Consider the following 20573-nt stretch of genomic DNA (forward strand, 5'->3'; position numbering starts at 1 on the left):
TGAGTGAGAACAGCACATGGACTGCAACACCACCAGTGGCAGAGTCACTGTTCCAAGTAGAAATTCATCTGTTCTATCAAACACTATTAGGTACTTTAAGACTAAAGAGATCAAAGGTCAAAGCATGCAAGGCTCTTGAGCCAACACAGCTAAGCTGCTCATTGTGAGCTTTGCCAAGTTCATTATTCATATAGCAAGGAAAGCTTATTCAGTTTTGTTAGACACATTTTACAATCCACCTCAGCAGGGCTTGACCTAGATAAGCTTGTAATGTGAACCCAACTGTTGTTTATCCTTTAGGTTAATTAAGGACTTACGTTTTTAGTTGAAACGTAAAAGGTTAAGTGAGTTACCTTCCCCTAAAAAGAGACATTCATTTGCTATATGCACAATGTGCACTCAAAAATTGACTTTATCCATGGAACCTCAAGAGGAAATTTTGTTAGCGAAGTGTTACACCTCCAAGCATCTCATTAGGTACATAGGCTTTAGACATAGGTGATACAGCTCAAATGACACGTTTTCAGGATCATTTAGGTTGGAAAAGACCCTTAAGATCACCAAGTCCAACCGTTCACCTAACACTGCCAAGCTCACCACTAAACCACGTCCCTAAGCACCACGTCTACATGTCTTTTAAATACCTTCAGGGATCTCAGTCCTCATCCATGGTGAAGGTCTGTGGGGGACTAATATCCCCTCATTCATTTTGAAGCAGAATCTGGGAGCCTCCTATCTTGCAGAACTGTATTGTCAAATTGGCTTTGTAATACCAATTAATTATGCTGTTCAACGACAAATATTTCCAGATTTTGTTAACCATTCTTTCTGCACATACAAGATAACATTAACAAAGAAGGAATTTAACTTGACAAGAATTAAGATTACAGCACCTTTTATTTAGTACAGTTTCCCCAATCTGATGAGTTGCCTGACAAGTTGAACTAGTTATGGAAGACAATGAGTTTGCAGTAAGTCCCTGTGAAACCTCAGACCAACAGAGGTTCTGATATCTAACATATCTTACTTTTTTTCAAAGTTCAGATGTGGAATGCACAAGAGCAATCTAGTACATGTTAAAAAGTGTTCAACCTCAAATTATGGTACTAAGTACTGAACAGTATTCACTACTCCTTCACATCAATAAGAAACAGTATTTGTTAATTTAGTGCTGCCGTGTGCTTCACTGAACAGCCACATAGCATAATCCTTTCACCAAGTAACTGTGTTTTAAGCATCCAGGTAACAAACAGGATACAGTCACTACTTTAGTCTCTCTACTCCTTCAAAACAGAAGTAGCCATAATTCATTAAGAGACTCCACAATCAGACGGACAGTTACTTTCCACAACAGTGACAGAAGTATTTTCGGCAACTGCACTTAAACTGCATCAGAAAGCTCAGCAGGTCCTCTTGTCAGCTACTAAACTAAGTACTGACTTCCATTTCTAGGCTGGTATTTTTTGATCAATACGTGACCACCATTGTATAACTGACAGTAAAACTCAACGTGCATCTCCATGTGCTAGGTTGCTGTGCATCAGAAACAGTACATATAAAATTAACAGTGAGTAACAGACATGGCAACTGCTTAACTTCATTTGCTTTTTGACACCATACAACTCACTAGCCTGCTAATTATTAAGAGGTAGCATGTATGCCTCACCTATTCCAAGTCATGATTGTTACGATGTGACCCATCCTTACTCAAAGTTTTCATCTTCAGCAAGACAAGAGACAGATGTGGATGTTCTCACCTTTCCAACATGATCACAAGCATTCCAACAGAAACAAAGCCGATGAAACCAACACTTTGATTTTCACTGCTCCAGTACCAGGGAGGGAAAGGATGACGGATGTCAAGTGAGTGTAATTGAGTCTAGCCACAATACATGGAAGACGCTCAGGACAGCATTTCAAAGAGATGGTGATAATATCATCCCTTTTGAAGAAAGGCTTAGTCATTTTCTCACCCCATACCACTAATTTAAGGATGAGAAGACTGAGCAGTGGGGAATGCATCTAGCCAGTATTTAAATAGAAATTTCTGCATTGCCTAAATAAGTTTGAATTGAGTCCATAGGCTTGATTCATGAATGCTGTATTGACTAAACAGAACATGGAATAAAGTTTGTTTTGAGTTGACTCTCAATTGGCAGTTGCTGTTTCTTACATGGAATGTGGGGACAAAGCCAGTAGATTTCAGGGTAAGAAATATCAGTGACAACCAACAGAAGATGGAGACTCAAAACTTTTACCAGATGCCATCTAGCTTTTCTGCAGTTTGCAACATCAAGGAGGGCAGGAACAGTGGGAAGGAAAATAATGTTTGAACCTGAACAGCTGTGCTTGTTAAGGCCAGTAGAGGTTCAAGAGAAATATATTCAGAGAAACATTAGAGTAAACTAGGAAGTTAATACGAAAATACTTTGTATAACCAAGCAGAAGGATTGTAGTTCTGAAACTGTTTCTAGTTGTGAAAGACACAGGGAAGACAGACCCCATTTCAGTTTAAGTAGGCATAGATTTTGTTGGATACCAGAAATGGTTTCAAAGTTCTTTTTTCACATTTTGAAGGTGTGATATGCCAAGCAAAAGACAAGGGAGCCAATACAGACTTCCTTTCATGAATCCAGCCCTATATCCTTAGTGGTATCTTATCCATGCCACCTGTAGATAGATATTTACAGTTCCCAAGCATCACAGTAAGCAACATCTTTCTTTAAAACTTTTCTTGTTCTTGCCACTTTTCTTGCCATTCTTGTCTTTGTTTTCTGACATTTTCTTTGCTCTGATTTCTCTCATTAAATCAAAGAATACCTAGGAGGGAAAAAATAAAGAAAGATTAAACAAGATCTGCCACCAGAAAGCAGATAAAAACTACTGTATTCAGCAGCAAGTAAAGATGTAGCACCACGCTGTACCTCATACAGCAGAAGTCAGTCTAGACATAGATCCCAGTGACAAACTCAACATCAGAATTATGTAGCATGTCAAGCTGCAGCAAAAAGGACAATCTTGCCTGCTATCAAATAATTCAGTCTCATTTTAAAAACTTTTTATTGAATATCAGTCTTGCACTGAAGTAGCATTCCGATGTCATAAGAACATTTGTCTGTGCCTCAGCAAACATTTCCAAGCAAATCACACTTGTTAACTACACAAAGCATTTAGTCCAGTCCAGTCCTCTCCATGCAGTTACAAGCACACTCCGCTACTTACTATTCTGCCTGGTTTTTAGTTAAAAAGCACAGCATTCAAGAGACAGTGTCAGGAACATAAAATTCTCATACTATGTTGCAAGAAAGATTCAGAAAAAGTCGTTACTCTGACATTTTCTCCAAAATTCTAGACGATTTCACCCCTGTACAGCTGATGTATAGGTACGTACCACTTAAGACGTAACATTCTAATGTAGAGGGTTATTGGGAAAAAGTTTAGGATTACAGAACAAGAACTTAGTGTCACTATAGAGTTAGGCTTTTTTTTTTTTTAAATGGGGAACTACATAGGTCTTTGATATCTGGAAACAAGACTATGCTACTGATCAGAAATGGAACAATTTATCATTCAAAACCCTCTTTTTTTACTCTGCTACAGTGTCAACACAGTCACCACAATGGCTGATAACTTGTCTTAACAGAGACAAAGTAGTGCGTACATAGCGGATAACCAATATGTCACACAAGCTACCTGGAGGAGACCTAGGAAAGCAAGTCTAGAACACCATGCTAGTACACTCCAGACACAGCTACATTGCTGTTAATCCCAGCTGATCCGAAAACTGTTTTAAGTATAAAACAGTCTAGTCATTTGCTAGTCACATGACATAGCTCACAGACAAAAGCAAGTCTAGGTAGTCATGTTTTACTAAATCAGCCAGTTTATATATCCAACAGTTTGCATTTCTAGTAACATTCCACAAGTCAGGATGGTTCTTTACCCAATTTAAATTATGTTACATTCTTTATAACCAGAAGGTCTCAGTTCAAGAGTTTCATATACACTGTTTTAACCAAGAATGACAGATATAGTTCCTAGTAAGTAACTTATGCACCAATAGCATTTCCATTAGTAAACTACATAGACCAGAAGAACAGAAAGCCGTCTACAAGAACTTAGAGGAGAACTAGCTGCAAGTGGTCTTTGTCTAAAGAGAAAATTGCTTACAATTTGTAATCTTTAAACGAATGCAAACTACCAAGCTACACCTTTGGAGTCCTTAGGGGGCAGAACAGTAATTTCCGACATCTTCTGTGGATTGGTGAAGTAAAAAGGCACTCTCTTCAAGAAATCCCCACTACACACAGAATGAAGAGGAGGCTTGAAACTGCCTTTTCCCTACTGTGCAAGTGCTCCACAGTCATCACTTCTCTCCTCTGGAATAACCCACCACCACCATTTATACAAGTAGCCAGCAGCAGAAGTATGCCAAGAATGACTGTCCTAGACCAGCATGGACAACTCAAAACAGGACAGAGACGCAGCAAGAAGAGTTTTTCCTCACAATTCAAAGTAGTCTTGGCAGAAAACAAGAATAAAATCTTTAATATTAGCTACACTGTATGTAGTTTTGTAGAAAAAGGGAACAATAAGTGTCTATAACTTGGTATTTATTGCTGTTACACTAATAGGACACAGTCTATAAACAAAATAATACACTTCAGGGAATCCTTAAACTCATTTACCTAAGGTACTACAGGAAAGCTATTGGTTCAGGTACAAACAGTTAAAAGAACAGTATTAACTGGTACAAGTCTATGGCTCCTCTAAGCTAGGTATTTGCTTAAGTGTATGCATTCCAGCAAATTCATTTATTTTTTGTAATCTAGGCTTTCAGAAGCCAACTGTGGATTTGCTTCTGTCCCACTGAGAGTCAAGAATTAGTTGCTCAGCTACTAAACAAGTAGTAACACTCTAATTGAGCAGATATCATTTGCCTTACCTTATCTACATTCGCTCTAGTTTTGGCAGAGGTTTCTACATACTGCACGCCCCACTCCTCTGCCTTACTTCTAGCCTCTTCTACAGGCACTTGTCTGCGCTCTTCCAAGTCAGATTTGTTTCCCACTACCAGTAAAGGGATCTTATCCTCTTCAGCCTTCACACGCAGGATCTGTTCCCTAATGCATCAGGTATTCAAAATAAAAATCTGTGTTAGTAGTAACAAAGTCCCCACCCTTATCAGGAGTGGATCAAGTGGTTTACACATTACTAATGTTTACAACAGCACTTAACAATACATTTCCCAACAGTTGAACACACACTTTAAAATTATTCCAAGTTTAAGATACTAATGCTATGAGCTTTACACTAATAAAAGCCTCGCACTTCCAGGAAGGTGGTTTTACCATTTAGTCAGTAAGTTTACTACCCAGGGTCTAGGTCATTCTAAAAGGACCTACCAGCTTCCAGGAAAGGAGACAGAGTGATGCTGCAGGTCAGTTTCAAAGTCTGTGCTATTATTAGAGTAAAACATGAGTTGAAACGAGATCAAACACATGCTGCTGTCCATCTAGAACTCTGGAAGAACTGTATCAGTGTACAGTTATTTTTAGATTGCTTCATTTTGTTATGAACAAGAGCCAAACTAGACACAAGCATGGTGCTACAACCCCTCATCCCACTGAGTTACCACACTACTTCAAATGTCGGCACTTTCCATCTATAGAATAACTTAATGTAGAGTACGCGAGAATCTACTGTTAACACTGAAGCAGACATTCTGCTGTTGCATTCAACTCTACCTTCAGTTTCAGATTACAGAGGCACTTAAAGCAAATACTGAATGCATATCATCAGTAGGAGAGCTAGAGTTTAAAGACAAGCCCATAGTTCATTCAGTATTAAACTATGAAAAAATTTAATAATCCTGGAAGGTACAGGATCAATAATATCGATCTGTAGTTTAGCCTGTGATGCTGGTCACTCGTAGTACCCATTCCCCTATACTCCTTCCTGGGGAAGAGTTTTCTAAGGAGCTGGTTCTTGCCTGTCAGCCTAACTAAATACTACATTTAACTAATTTCACTTTTTTTTTATTTCTGACCCACTGAAAAAGTAGGAGATTCTTCATATCAAAGCTTTCAGGTCCTTCTTGCTCATCTTGAGGGCTAGCATTGCTTTTTCATTGTTTTATTGTGCTAGAATCTTGAACCAACACAGTTAACCTGGTTACAGAAGTCTGACAAAAAATACAAACTGTCAAGATAAACACTCCTACTCCTTTTCATCCAAAGCCTTAAGCCTTGGGTTTAACCTTATATTTCACTTAATCACACAAGCCAAAAGCCAGGCTGGGTACTTCAAGTCTCACTTTCTTCCTGTTTTTTGAATGGTATCTGACCTTTTCCTCCATCTTTTACTAGTAAGAGTCCCAGAACTTGGTTTTGCAGTCCTACAACAGTTTAACTGTTCAGCTCCCTTAGTGTTCCAGTTAAAGCAAACTCAGCAGAACAGCTCTGCTTGTGCACCCTGTAACTGTCAGCCTTCTGAAGTCTGGCAAAGTCACAGAAATATTATGTGACAAAAGAACAACATTTTTATTCCTCTTAAAAGATTATGCAGTCCCCTACTACTGCCGGAACAGTATAATACATTAAGAACCTGGACCAAAGTCCTAGAGTGCAAGGGACACTTGCCATAGTTTTAAGAACACCCTAGGAAAAGGTGTCTGCCTTAGCACCAGCACTTGCATTATCAATTAGTATCTGTTAGCTGTGTACCACTGAAGCAAAGTGAACGTAAGTCAGACTGATAGAGCTTTTATTCTGGCAAACAAACTCCAAACTCTTTCCCTGTGTTTTGGCAAGTTTAACTTCAAGTTGTACACCTGTCCCAGGGAATCTCTGGATTAGCTTCTACACTGAGGCAACAGCTTATTATCAAAATAAGAGTTAGGACACTTTCCCTGAAGAACCTGGCTACATGAGTTCTGAAACCAGAACAATGGATTAAACCCCTTGTTTTTCTTTTACACTGCACAAGCAGTTTCTGTGCTCAGCCTGGTGCTGATTTTTACATTAGAACTACTAATCCCAAGAACAAAAATGAAAGCATTTACTGCTGCTGGGAGTCTTTCTAGGAATACATCTGCCTACAATAGTACTGCCTGGTTGCCAACTCTTGTTTGGCACCAATCCATACCTGAAAGAGGAGGCTAATCCTTCCTTTCCTTAGAGCACCTGCTTCTAGCAGTAAGCAATACAGTGTCTGAAACCTGGCCAAGAGACAGACTTAATTCCAGAAGTACTGCTCTAAGATAATTAAACTTCACATCCACAAAGACTGGAAATTGGCTTGAATACACATGCTTTAGGAGTCCAAGAATCTGTTACTGGCCTGAAGTTGCCGCTAGCATAATGTACTCATAAGCTGAAGGCACAAAGACAACTAAAGCCAGAGGCTGGAAACTGTGGTTTAAGTTAAAAGTTACTGAAAGCCAAGTGGTTGGGTTGCCACTTTTACTGACCAAGTGGTAATGGACAAAAAAGCTACAGCTCTTTATCTTAAGAAAAGTTGTCAGAGCAACACAGTAACCAAGTATTTCCCCCAGCCTGGGAAGAGAAACTACTTACCGAAATTCTGCTGTTGCTGTAAAGGATTCATGCTCTGTTATTGAGAAGACTAAAAGAAACCCTTCCCCACTGCGGAAATAGTTATCTCTGATAGCTGCATAATCCTCCTGTCCTGCTGTGTCCAGAATGTCTATCTGAACTTCTTCACCATCCAGAACTACTTTCTTTCTGTAGCTGTCAGCCTTGGTAGGTTCATAGTCTTCTACAAACTGAAGACAAGACGAGGATTAGTGTTCAGAATTACTGGCAAATGGTTTCAGTATTTGTACATATCCATTCTTTCACTTCAGTGACATTTAAATTCCTGAGAACCTTCTCATAATTCAGTCAGCTACTAAGTTCCACCATATTTTTTTTAGTTTTACTATAAAAAGCAAATTATTTAAAGCACTTAATACATCAAAGAGCCAGTCTGCCTTGTCAAGAGAAAGAGTCTTTCTATATGAAACACTTAAGCAATTTCAGCATAATTCAGGGGACAAAGATACAGTATAAACTACCAGCAACCTGGCAGCATTACCTGGATCTCTCACTTCAAGAAAAAAAAAAAGCATTTGAGTATACTTCAAGCATAGCTATCTGAAGCTCCAACAGGTGTAGATGACAGCATCCAGCTGCTGAACATGAAAGTCTGCTCCATAATTACACAAGCACATACTTTAGTCCATTCAATATTGATCAGATCCACAAAGGCACTGCCAACTCAACCTGTAATTCTGTGCTGACAGCACACATCCAACATCAACTCCTTACCTTTCCACCTCCTTTCTCTCAGCCTCAAATTACAAAAGGCCGTGCCACGAGCATGATTAAGCTGACTGGCCTTCACTAATGCCTATGCCACCTGTCCAGATATTCACATCAGTACAGTATGTGTGGACAGTCTACAGATGAATACTAACTTCTGAACTACAGGATCATGTATTTCTTCACATAGTCTGGATTGTCTGATCTAGCTTCCTGTATACCAGTATGGAAGAATTCATGCTATGAATACACCTATTTCATCATTCAGCTCACAGTGAGCTAGAATGTTTACTTCTGACTTGAACCTTAACTGGCCTAGAAGAAACTGCAACAAAGTTGAAATTCAATGCCAACTGGTAACAGCCTCTACACACTTAGACAAGCCCATCCACATTGTGCATGTCTTTTGAGGACTGTTCTTCCACTAGTAAGCTCTAATTTTGTCACCCTTAGCTAAAGATGTTCCCAGAGCCCACCCTTCCCAGATTCCTACATTTTTCTCCTGCCAATCAGGTCATCAGGTCTTTTAATAGTTATATTTAGTTCCCCTGTCCCACTAAAAAAGTTCAGTAAGCTGTATCCATTGGCCCTTTAGAGAAGCTGAACCAAAAGCTACTTACCTCATCATACATAAATTGAAGAGTAAGCGCAGATTTGCCCACACCTCCACTGCCAACCATAATTACTTTATGGAGGGCCAAGGAACTCTGGTTCTTGCTCTTACTGGCAGCCATTGTCCTAGTTGCTGCAGATGAAGTGCCAGGCAACCAATTAGATCTGCAGACAGAAGAAACATGGTCACCATCCATGACATCGTGGTAGCATGCAGATAAAGCATCTCAATAGTGCTGAAAGACCAGATTAAAACCCTGCCCAGCAAGCCTGAAGAATGGGCCACTTCAATACACTGGCAAGCAAACCATGTCACTGATGTCCAAAGTACGAGTAGGAATGAAGTATGAAAAGAAATACTTTCTATTTCTGACAACAGTACCATTAATAAAAGTGCCAAAGGTTTCTCAGAGCAGCTACTAGCCGAACAAGCTGTTCTTATTTGTAAACCCATCCTACATGACTATCTAGAGCAGTTTCAAAAAAAAAAACCAAAAAACAAAAAACCACCACTTTCTCAAACAACATGAAATTAAGTGGTTTTTTTTATTGTTCTTCTTATAAGGCCTTACACCTTTCTAAAATATTTCTTTTATGTTGATAAAGCTTAGTTTCAACCTGGAAGCAGAGCTATACCTTAGATCTGCTTATAGGTAGAAAGATTACTTTTGATCTCCTTTCTATGTAGGCTAAGAAAAAAGCAGAGATACATAGTAAATTCTGGCAGGAACAAGTTACAAAAGCTTCCAGTAAAGTCTATGACATGGTATTAGCATTTATTTTACACTCTTCCTGCCTTTTGATGCTGCAAATATTTTGAAAAAAAATCCCCAAAACCAGAATCCTACTCTATTGCAAGAAATTCTCAATTCCTATTCTTCTCCTGATGTTGCAAAGCCATAAACAAGTACTGGTTAACAAGCCTTTGTGTCATGCAAACTGAGTAATTAATTGCTGGAGACTTCTCAAAAATACTGCTTTTTTTAGGAGTAGCTGGACATAGTAGTTGTGACAAACACAAGCATCAGCAGCTCTAAGAACAGCACACTGAGGACAAAAGCAGAAGTGACCAATACAAAGAGAGATGTGTCACCAGTCAGGATTCCCAAATTGAGAAAAACCAGAGATGACTACTCCAGATGCATGATGGCTACAGGGAGATGCTAGGATAATGACACTTGTGTCCTCACAGCAGCACAACTAAGGACCCCAGTTGTTCATATCCTGGCAGAGTGCTGAAAGGAGGACAGCAGACCATTCAGAAAACACCGCTATGGAAAGTGGCTATACCAGCCTTGATTTGTAGCAGCACCCATTATTCCAGACGCACAGAAACAACAGGCCTACCAGGAGTCTCAAATGTGCCTGGATATTGTTACTCCAGAAAGATACTGGAACTGCCACACCACCCCATCAGGTTCTACTGGATGGAAATACAAGGTCTATTATAGAAGTTAGCGTACTGTATTGGAGAACCTTCAGGATAACTAGCTGCTCTAAACAAAATTAACTAAAGACTAAGGGACTGTCAGCCTACAAACACTATAGGATTATTTAGCCTGGAAAGGTCCTTTGGATGTCTTCCAGTCCAAGCTTCTCCCTTAAAGCAGTTTGCTCCAGGCAATACAGTTTATGTGCCTCACATTTTGAGGTTGACAATTCCATGTCCAGTCTGGGCAGCCTGCCCTGGAGTACACCGATTGTGAAGATTTCCCCCTCCCCTTGTTATGACTTGATGTTCCATAAAGCAACAAATCAAACTAAGTTCTCATTGACTACTGCATACAAGAACAAACATGGCAACAACTAAACAGTGCCCTCAGGACAGCATTTTCAAACATCTCAGCAGTAATATTTCTCCATGCAGAGTATTTTACTCACACCTGTTTGCTACACACATTTGTTAGAGTAATGCAAATTAATCATCTTTAGGCATCCATTCTAGGATAAACACTGGTAAGTGAAGACAGATATTTTCCTTTGGTAATCTTTTATATTATGTTATACATCAGCTCCCTCATCCAGGACACTCCTTAGTACAGAAATAGCGTGATAATTTCTACTTTTCAGAGATTCTCCCTGTACAGCATGAACACACATTTATATTGAGGACAGCGATTCAGCCATTACCCCAGAGATTCCAAACCAGAAAAGGACTGCAAGCTTGGTTTAGTTCTTAGTCACCAGAGAGTCAAGAGGAGAAGAGAACAGAGCTCCCTGGCAGAGGGGTATGGAAAAGCTGTGAGAAAACACAATAGGTAGTATCCAAACTCCAGAAGTTGTTGCTGAAAGCCTTTCTTTGCTTACCATCCATATGTTCTACAGATGACAAACTAGAATTCAGCTTGCTTGGACATAAGATACTCAAGACATAAGAGCAGCAAATTAACTACACAATGAGATAGTTTGGGGACTAAGTGTTCCAATAATAACACAGCTTGTTCTTAAGTTGTAGAGAAGTTTATTTTCTCCTAGTTCAAGAGTTGTCTTGCTTTGACAGTAGTAGATAAGCTGCTTTCTGGAGAAGCCAAGTGACCCTTAGCAACTCTTCAGTGTAATTGCAACTGGTTTTAAACTTTGAGTATACCTTTAACAAGTATCCTAAGGTTGTTGTAACTGCTGTGTTATCTAAACACAATGCTTTCAAGTTAAACATTTTTCCAGCAACACAAACTTAAGGCAACTTAATAGGCAGCAGCACTAAGTTCATTGTGCTATTCAGCTGTAATAGAATGATTATTTACTAACAGCCAAGAGAGAAAATAGCAACTTTCTCCCTCCTGTCAGAGATACCACATCTTTACCTGCTCATATTAAATGAATAGCTGGCTTTTATGTAAAATACTGACCACCTTGATTCAGTACAAGCTCATCATAGAGTTAAGAGGAGAGAATACTTAAATCCCTCTTTCCCCATCACACCTCAACACTGGCCAGCAGAAAGTGCAAGGTCAGCCTTCACACAGAGTATTACTTGACTTGTAACCAAAGTCTAATATTAAACAAAACCCATCCAATAGCATACAGATTTACAGTTTGATTTCTTCTAAAGATAGCCCAGCTCTTAATGGCCAAGCTACTTGACCTTCCCTGCAGAGCTGTTACAAGTGCCACTTTAATCTTTTACAGTATCAACACTACTTAAATCCTCTCAATGCAGGAATCTGCTCACAACACAGCCCCTATGTTGTATGCCTTCAGTGAAATTCCAGAAGCTTCACACAAGGCATCTCTTTGGTGGCAGAGGGAGCATGGCCCCCTCCAGCCCCAGAATACCCAGACAGTACAGAACAAGGCAAGGCAGAAGCAGCGTGGCACAGAGTTGACACAGGCAGTACCAGCACAGAAGTACCAGTGTTTACCAAACAACAGGCTACAACTGGTTCAGAAAGGGGTACAATGATATTTTAACATGAATACTCTAATAAAACAACAAGAGAATTCATTGGAGCTGTTTGTTTACTTGCATTTCTATACACACTATAGTTCAAAGCTCACATCTAACAGTTCCTTGGGGTTTAAGAAAATTAAAGAAAAAAAAATCAATTAACACAAGTGGAAGCTCTCTCCTCAGTCATCTTTGAGCAGAAATTTTCATCCCATTCTGTAGATTAAGCATCCTTGAGGCAGTCAAGACACTGACGTTAACTCATCTGCTCATCAGAGAAAAGCAAGTCTTAGGAAATCCAGCCACTTCTCACTAAAAAGTAGCAGTATTGAGAAGAACCTGTGATGACTTCAGTTGCTTTTAAAACATTATTCAATTTCCTTCAGTTTAAGGGAACATAAACTTAAGGCCAAGAGTTTTCAATACATCTGCTGAAAAGCCCACTCTGAATAAGTGTCCAGACAAGTCACTTAATTCAGTGGTGATTCTCTCCTCTCCCATATTGTTCTTTACTTACTTGGAAGTAAACTGTACCTAAACAACAAGATCCATCCTCCTCTGAAAGGAAGGAAAGCAATCCAGTAAATATCAGCCAGTCAATCCATTTAATTTCAATCTTTCATTCTACCCTCAGGTTTAACGGCACTATGTTGAACTTTGTGTGGTGTTGTAAGCTGTTAAAAACCTTTCTGAAAGACTTCTGGGGTTTCTTCTGCTTACAGTTCATCTTGCTTCAAAATACAGTGCTAGAGAGTGTCCAAGTCAGACCATAAACTTCCTCATGCAGTCTCATCTTTCACAAGTTAGAGGTAATTACCTGCTTCACCTGCTTTAAAAGATAAGAATTAAGCCATTGACTTGATAACTCTGGATTTTTTTTGTTACAGGTTACACAAAGCCATATGCACAATAGGAGCTTTGTGATGCTAATGAAAGACCATAGAATCACTTCGGTTGGAAAAGACCTTTGAGATCATCAAGTTCAACCATTAATGCTCTTCAGACCAAGAAATGAAGGTTACACCAACAGACAGGTTGGCCACATGAAGCACAGCAAGATCTACAAGTCAAATCACAGTGATTACTAAAAAGCTGTTTTAATTTAGACTTCTGCAGATCTGTACTTGTCCACAGGACTAACCAAACCATGCCACCCTCAATACAAGAAATGTAACCCTAAGCTCACCAACTATTTCAGCCTTCCCTTGTCTTAACCATTTAATTTCTCCAGGTTAACTAAGGCCTCCTGCTGTAGAGAAACCCACACAATGTTGTGTCATTCTTGGCTGGCCCCTTGACACCAAGCACTTCAAGGCACTTGTTTATAAACAGCTTCACGAACTCCAAACCTAAACATCAGTTTGCTAGTTTTTCCACCTTCTCCTCAGCCTAAACAGTTAAACTGTACAGAACATTATTAACAAACAGGATTAGTTTACCTAAAGCCAAGACTGAGACTACTACTGAATAACTACAGGTATTTCAAACCAGATTGCACTTTTACATCCCTTTTTACTTCCCTCATGTTAAGACTCCACAGTTCTAGCACTTGTCACATCACAAGAAAGGAACTCATGTTGCTACAGCCCACACAAATATATAGAAGGAAAAAATAAACCAACTATGAGAAACTTCACTAAGTCTAAGTGTTTTCCAGTAAATATTCTGTTACTGTAATTAAAAAAAATCTAGACCCCTCTAAAAGCTTTAATTGGAATTGCTTCTAGTTCTTCCAATTCAGTTTGGAATTTAAAAACAAAATAAAGCTCTAAGCTCAAAACTGCTGAGATTAGCCCTTGTTCTCTCACTGTGCAGCTGATATCCTTGGACATTTCTTTTCATTGCTATCCTGCCACTGAAAGGAGCCATTCTTCAGATTTTAAAATGGGGTTCTAGAAACCCTTAGCCCAATGGCTTGACAGAGGAGCTTTGTTAAACCCTTCAGATACCTACTTTTAAAGGAAAATCTGGGTATTCAACCTATTAAAGACTTAAATATGATGTCATCAAAAGCAAGCACAGAAAGGACAAGGTTCCGCAACGGTATTTTAGTGATCCTTATTTATCAGAATATGAATTAGAGCCTTTGAGGTGTTTAGTTCTGTGATACACCCCTAAGAATGCAGTCACAGAAATTCCCTGGATCACAAAACCAATTAACAATCTCACTGAGCTATGAACTGTAAGAGCTCCTCAGCTGTTCTGAGGTTATCCAGAAAATATTTAAGTACTGAAATTCCATTAGCTTTCAATGGACTGTAAATGCTCCAACTGGTAATTCAACTATAAAAAAGCTCATTTGAGATTAAGTGGCATATTTAATGCTACTGAAAGTTTTAGGATATGGAAGCTAAAAATAAAAACACTATCCTCTTTTGCTATCCCAATATCTTACCTCTTGGCATGCCTCCAGTTATTGGTTTTCAAGCTAAACAGAGATTACAGTGTATCTGGCAGAAATTCCTGCTTAGGATGTCCTTGTATCCTTCCCAATATACTACTGGAAGTTTCTACCTTCTCAGTCATGGCTAAAGATTTTTCTGGGCCATCCTTAATCAGACCAGGGAATTCACTCAGCTTGATATGTCTTGCAGAGCAAGTTGGGGCAGGAGTTGCACAGCCCCCATTTACATCACCCAGCACTGCTATCACCATCCTCTCTCCCTCGCCTCTGGCTGTTCAAGCCCATCTCCTCCTGTTGGAGAGCCACTTGGCATGGCTGACTGGGTCTGCCAGTCACATCAGCAAAGCCACATACCTCAGTGCCAGTGCCGATTTGAGGGGAGAAAAACAGTTCACACAACTAAGGCCAAAGAAGGTAGAACCACAACAGCCAAAAGGTTATTGTCTTGCTGCAGAAATAGGGAAGTTCCCTGACTCTGTTCACACTACACTCCTCAGATGTGTGCTGGTGCAGCCAGCACCCTGCTGCAGTGTTCAAGCTGAGCAATAGAGTGAAATCCTAGCCTGAGATTTGCTTTTGGCAACCAGGCATTTTTAAATCTGTGCAAGATCTATTAGCAGACTCACAGTTGCAAAGATAAGGGCACTGGACAGGAAACTAGAAATGCATTTGCAAAACTTTATACCTTAAAACATCAGGAAGAGAAGTAAGAATTAAGAGTAAGGAACTACCTCACTCTGTATGCATGAAGGGTATACCCTTTACAGTCTGGATCTTTGTTGGAAGAAGTGGCAACAGCCGTACTCCTAAATGTTACAGGAAAAACCACAGAATTAATATATTATTTACTTGATACATTGAAAGTTACAAGCTTACATTAGACTAGTTTGTCAATTCGACTTAGTTACCAATCCCATCCAAAGCCAGAACTGTATCTACATTTAAAAACATTGGCTGTCACAGATACTCTAGCAGCAGCTATACATACACTGCTAGTTAACAGACACAAAAAGTAAACCCAAGACAAGTAAGTTCACAAGGTTAAACCAGAACCTAAAGTCAGACCGTGACTATCCCTCATCTCCTACAAGGCTGGGGAAAGGTTGAGGAACAGTTTTAATTCAGGAATTTTATTTCAAATTAATCTGATTGGAGCATTAGCTTCCAGAAGACAGACTAGTCTGTATGATAAGAATCTGTACTGCAGAAGAGTACTTAAGACTTGCTCATCTGGAGCATACCATATACAGTATAAAAGCAGTACTTTCAGTTTACTTGTGATCAGGAGTATTCCCTGCATGCATGAAGAAAGCAAGCATTCCACACTCTACCCCAGAAATCACACTAGTTTTCTGACACTACCAACAGCATCAGACATCCAGCCACTGGATGCCAGCCAGTTAAGATCAAGAATTCCTAAGTCTTCATACCATATCTGACTATTTACTATTCTACACATTTGCATCCCAAGTCATCTTCAGCTCTCCTCTTTGATTAAAATTGTTTAATAAGATCAAGTCATCTTTATAAGATTAGACTTACTATACAAAGTCTTCCAGCATTTTTCTAATACATGCAGTTATATAGAACAAGATCATGAAGAACAGAAGACTCTATGCATTGCTACTTTAACTGATCATTACTCTAGCAAACTACAAAGCCTGGCACACTGTTCTCTGCAACAGGTTATAGCTAGGCCTGGATAACCTCATCTTTTAAGGCTATCTTCAGATCTGGGTCACAAGACTAGTGATCTATTTTAACTATGAAATATCTATATATACTCAGCACACTGCTCCCCTAGCATCCTTGCCAAGCAGAGCACAACTTCACTTATGAGTTTGGTCCCCACAACACTGCCAATGAAAACAGCCATCCTTTTGGAGCAGTAAGGAACTTGCACAACAGATGTCTTCGATTAAGAGACTATCACACTTGAGAACCTTTGTAAAGCAATTTAAAGCACTGTCTGTAGACTACTCTGCCTTTTAGAGCTGGGTTACTCCATTCACTTTTCCACTCTGAACAAATGAAACTGGAAGTGTCCTTTCAAGGCCATAGAAGCTGTACAGCAACTGGGGCCATGTTTAGTAGGTGTCTTAGCTGTTCTGGTCTTCAAAGGCTTTTGACATTGTTTTCTACAAACGATGTACACCTTTGATAGTAACAGCATGGCAGAATTGCAGTTTTAATGTTATACCTGGCCTTCTAAATTCTAATAGTAGCCTTGCATCCTGCTTGCCTCACTGGGTGCAACCCACCAGCTCTGCCATGTTACTGTAGCATCCTGTTACACAGGTATCTGTCTCATGTCAACAGTGATGAACTAGATAAGCACAAAACATGCTGCCTCTCTTCCCTAACCAGCAGCATTGCATCTCTCCACCAGAAGAGACAGCAGGTGCATCAGGCTCACAAGCATTACACACCTCCACAGAGGCATGCAGCACCACCCTGAAGTTTCTCCTGAGAAGTGAGGTCCCTCAGGAAAGATCCTAGTCCAGAGTCTCCCTATACTCTTGTACAAGAGGTTTAGTATTTAGATAAAGGCAGTTACAGGTCAATGCTACACAACTGTATTAAGACTTCAAACTGCCTCCCTGTTCCACAAATGCATCATAGTTATATAAAGTTTTATGATGGAAAGAAAATAAGAAACCATCATCCCATTTTCCATATTACTCAGTGCTGAGCAACTAGTAAGTTGTACACAGCACCAAGGAGAATATCCTCCTTATCACAACAAGTTATCTGAAGTAGAATTTATAAAAAAACAGCATCATTACACCTAAAACCACTTCTTCTGTAGTGACATAGCCAGCCAGATATCTTGAAGTAATTTTAGGGAGCCTCCAGGTTTAATATTAATGCCCAGACAACATGTTTTTGACAGACTACAGGAGAGAAAAAAAAAAAAAACAAACAAAAAAGACCTACCACATTGCCCTTATCCTAGCGAGTTCTTGCTAGGAAACTTTAGAGAAATCTTCTACAAGCACAAAAATTGAGTTAATACCATTAATCAGTATTACTGTGCTAAGAGCTGGTCACTCTGGTGGTAACTGTCTAGTTGTCTAAATACTTCAGGTGAATTATTGCACCATTTCTCACACTAGTCAATTAGGCTCACACCAGAGCTGTCCAATAGCCTCACTCCCATTGACTCGCAAAGCATATTTCAACTACGCTTCCTCTGAAAGCTCACCCATGTAGGGCCATACTCATCTTCAATACAGAGCATACACCAAGTCCACCAAATCACTGCTAAGAGATAATGACACGCTTCAGATGGTTAACCTAATACAAAAAAAAAAACCAAAAACAGTTGCTTCTGCTGCTAGTACCTAAGCCAAACTAAGGAGTGCTTGGGCTTCTAACTTATTCCAAGCATCCAGTTCACTGGGAAAACTGAAGGCAGCATCAATGAGTGAAATCCATCTTCCAGGGGAACAGCAGTAGCAGCTTCTGGCCTGTCTGAAGAGTCTTGTGCCACATTTGCAAGACCAATTAATAATTACTACTTATCCATAATCCAGCTGCTGAGTTAAGTCACCTTTAAACACATTTCTGCACTTCAGTTTCCCCAATCAGGAAGAGCAAACACCACACCAAGTTATGCAGCACCTTTCTACTGGACTGAGAACAGATGTTTTACATAACAAAGGCATGTAGTTTTCCAGTCTACTGTATTCGCATACTTCATCTCAAAGCCAAAAGCAGTATTTCTGTCTTTAAACAGAAACTGGATTATTACACCAGTACAGAGGTCACATGCAGTTTCAGTATCCCTACTCTAAAATGTAAAAGCTAATAAAACTAAAAAGCCATGGAGAGTTTCCCTTACAGGAGAAGTGTTACCCTTAGACTCCCTCATGGAAAATGCTCTGTCTTGTTGGTAACTCTGGTATTGGGTGGCAAACTTACCTCAGAACCGCTTGACTTTAACAGAGAAATTAGGACATATTTAGTTCAGGACACCTCCCCTTATGACCTAGCAAGTGACAGGTCACATGAAAATACAGAACTAGTGCAGAATATAAACTATACATTTATCCTTATGTACTCTTTTGAGACATTTCCTCTCTTCACAGAGCACATTACCAGAATAAAAAACCCTACTATTTTGATACACAGCCAACTCATCTCATAGCTCTCATGCCTTTCCTGGGAAATCAGCACAGAGTGCTTCTGTACACTAATGCATGTGGCACAGGGAACAAATGGCACACTAAGGTCTCTGTGTAGCTGCAGGGACTATAACCTCACTGGGATCACAGAGCTGATCAGAGAGAGCTCTCACGGTTAGAGTGCTGCAGTGGATGGCGACAGGGTTTTTAGGACAGACAGGCCAGGAAGGCAAGGCAAGAGAGTTGCCCTTCCCATAACAGAAGTAGGAACACATGAAGTTCTACCTCATGGATGATGAGCCAGTTTACAGGGGAAGATTAGCACAGTCAGCAGGAGGGCTGGATGAGAGTCTCCAGAAGTGTCTTTCAGCCTCACCAACTCTGTGATTCAAGGCTGTGCTCCAGCAGTAGCGTTGCTACAAATCTTATCTGTGGGGAGTCTTTGGAAGTGGAATGCCCATTTGACAGTTTGCACAACTAATATAGCAGAGCTAAAAAACTTACAGTAAAACCTTTATGACTAACAGTTAATCAGAAAGCTTAACTAATATTTACTTACAAGAGTATAATAGGAGGCACGCTCAGATGATAGCTACTATTAGAAGACAGTTGTAAATACTTAAGGAAAGGGAGTTGGACAAGATCAATGCTTAACTCCTGGTTTACAAATTAAATGAAGACTAAGTTGTACAGTATCACCACCAGTCAACTTATGTCTAATAATTTTTTAAACTTATTTCCTTCCATTATAGCTTCAGAACAGATTCAGCCCATAAAGCCTACTTTGATTTTAGTCTGCCTTATAAGACAAACTTAAAAGTAAATTCTCAATGAACTTGCAGAACAGTTTAAAAAAATTAAATTGCTTCCTAAGATTGTTTTGAAAATGAAAGAGTAGAATGAGAAATAGCACCAGTTTCAAGCACACATTGCTGTCTTTTGAAAGACCATTTCCTTAAATTGCTTGGCTAGTCTACTTTATGATATGGTAGATAAAAGCAGAAAGCTGCCATAAAAAGTCAGCCAGTGAGACGACTTGGTGACAACACCAATGAGTATTCCTTACCCACCTAAAATGAGATCTCACAGTAAGCCAAGAACACTAAATAGCAGAAGAGTACCATTGTGGGGAGGAGTTTCTTACCATAGCAGCAGTTCAGTGGAAAGGCAGTATCAGAGATCATTACATACTTTAGAATTACTTAGTTCTAATCACGAAACAGATTCTCCAATTAGCAAAACCACCTCTTTTCTGGAAAGCTGAGGCAACTGGCATGCAGCTTGACCTAAAACCACCTCACTCGTTAAATGTCTGCTTTAGAGTCGTGCCTAAGACAGTGCCCTGCTGAGCAGAGTAGCACTAACCTTTATAAACCAACTCCTTAAAGAAAAAGAAAACAACAAAAAACCACAAAAGCCACTTTAGCTAGTGTTCTGCAACATAGAGTGCAGAGTTCAGGTAGCTCCTACAATTAAACTTTTAAAGTGCTTTGTCATGTTCTGAATATAATCCCATAATGCAGTACTCTAACAATCATATCTGTAAGGTGGGTTGGTTTTGGGTTTTTTGTTTGTTTTGTTTGTTTGTTTTATTTTGTTTGGGTTTTTTTTAAACCCTGTGATTTAAGCTACTAGCTTGCAAAAGACTGCCATCAATATTAACTCTTGCTGTGGTTTAGCCCTAATAAAAACAGCTTCTTGCTCACCCTCCCCAGTGC

At 39.6% G+C, this 20573-nt stretch overlaps 1 protein-coding gene across 1 annotated transcript; it reads right to left on the reverse strand.

Moving 5' to 3' along the window:
• Positions 1-878: 878 nt before the first annotated feature.
• Positions 879-9101, reverse strand: RALB (RAS like proto-oncogene B). Its single transcript, XM_010127126.2, has 4 exons — positions 8945-9101; positions 7578-7786; positions 4946-5123; positions 879-2820 (listed from the first exon to the last, which is right to left on the reverse strand). Exons 1-4 carry the CDS (start codon positions 9056-9058, stop codon positions 2701-2703), a joined length of 621 nt encoding a protein of 206 aa, XP_010125428.1. The 5' UTR covers positions 9059-9101; the 3' UTR covers positions 879-2700.
• Positions 9102-20573: the final 11472 nt, after the last annotated feature.

This window comes from Chlamydotis macqueenii, chromosome 6 (genome assembly GCF_036417535.1).
Source record: "Chlamydotis macqueenii isolate bChlMac1 chromosome 6, bChlMac1.mat, whole genome shotgun sequence".
NCBI lineage: Eukaryota > Metazoa > Chordata > Aves > Otidiformes > Otididae > Chlamydotis > Chlamydotis macqueenii.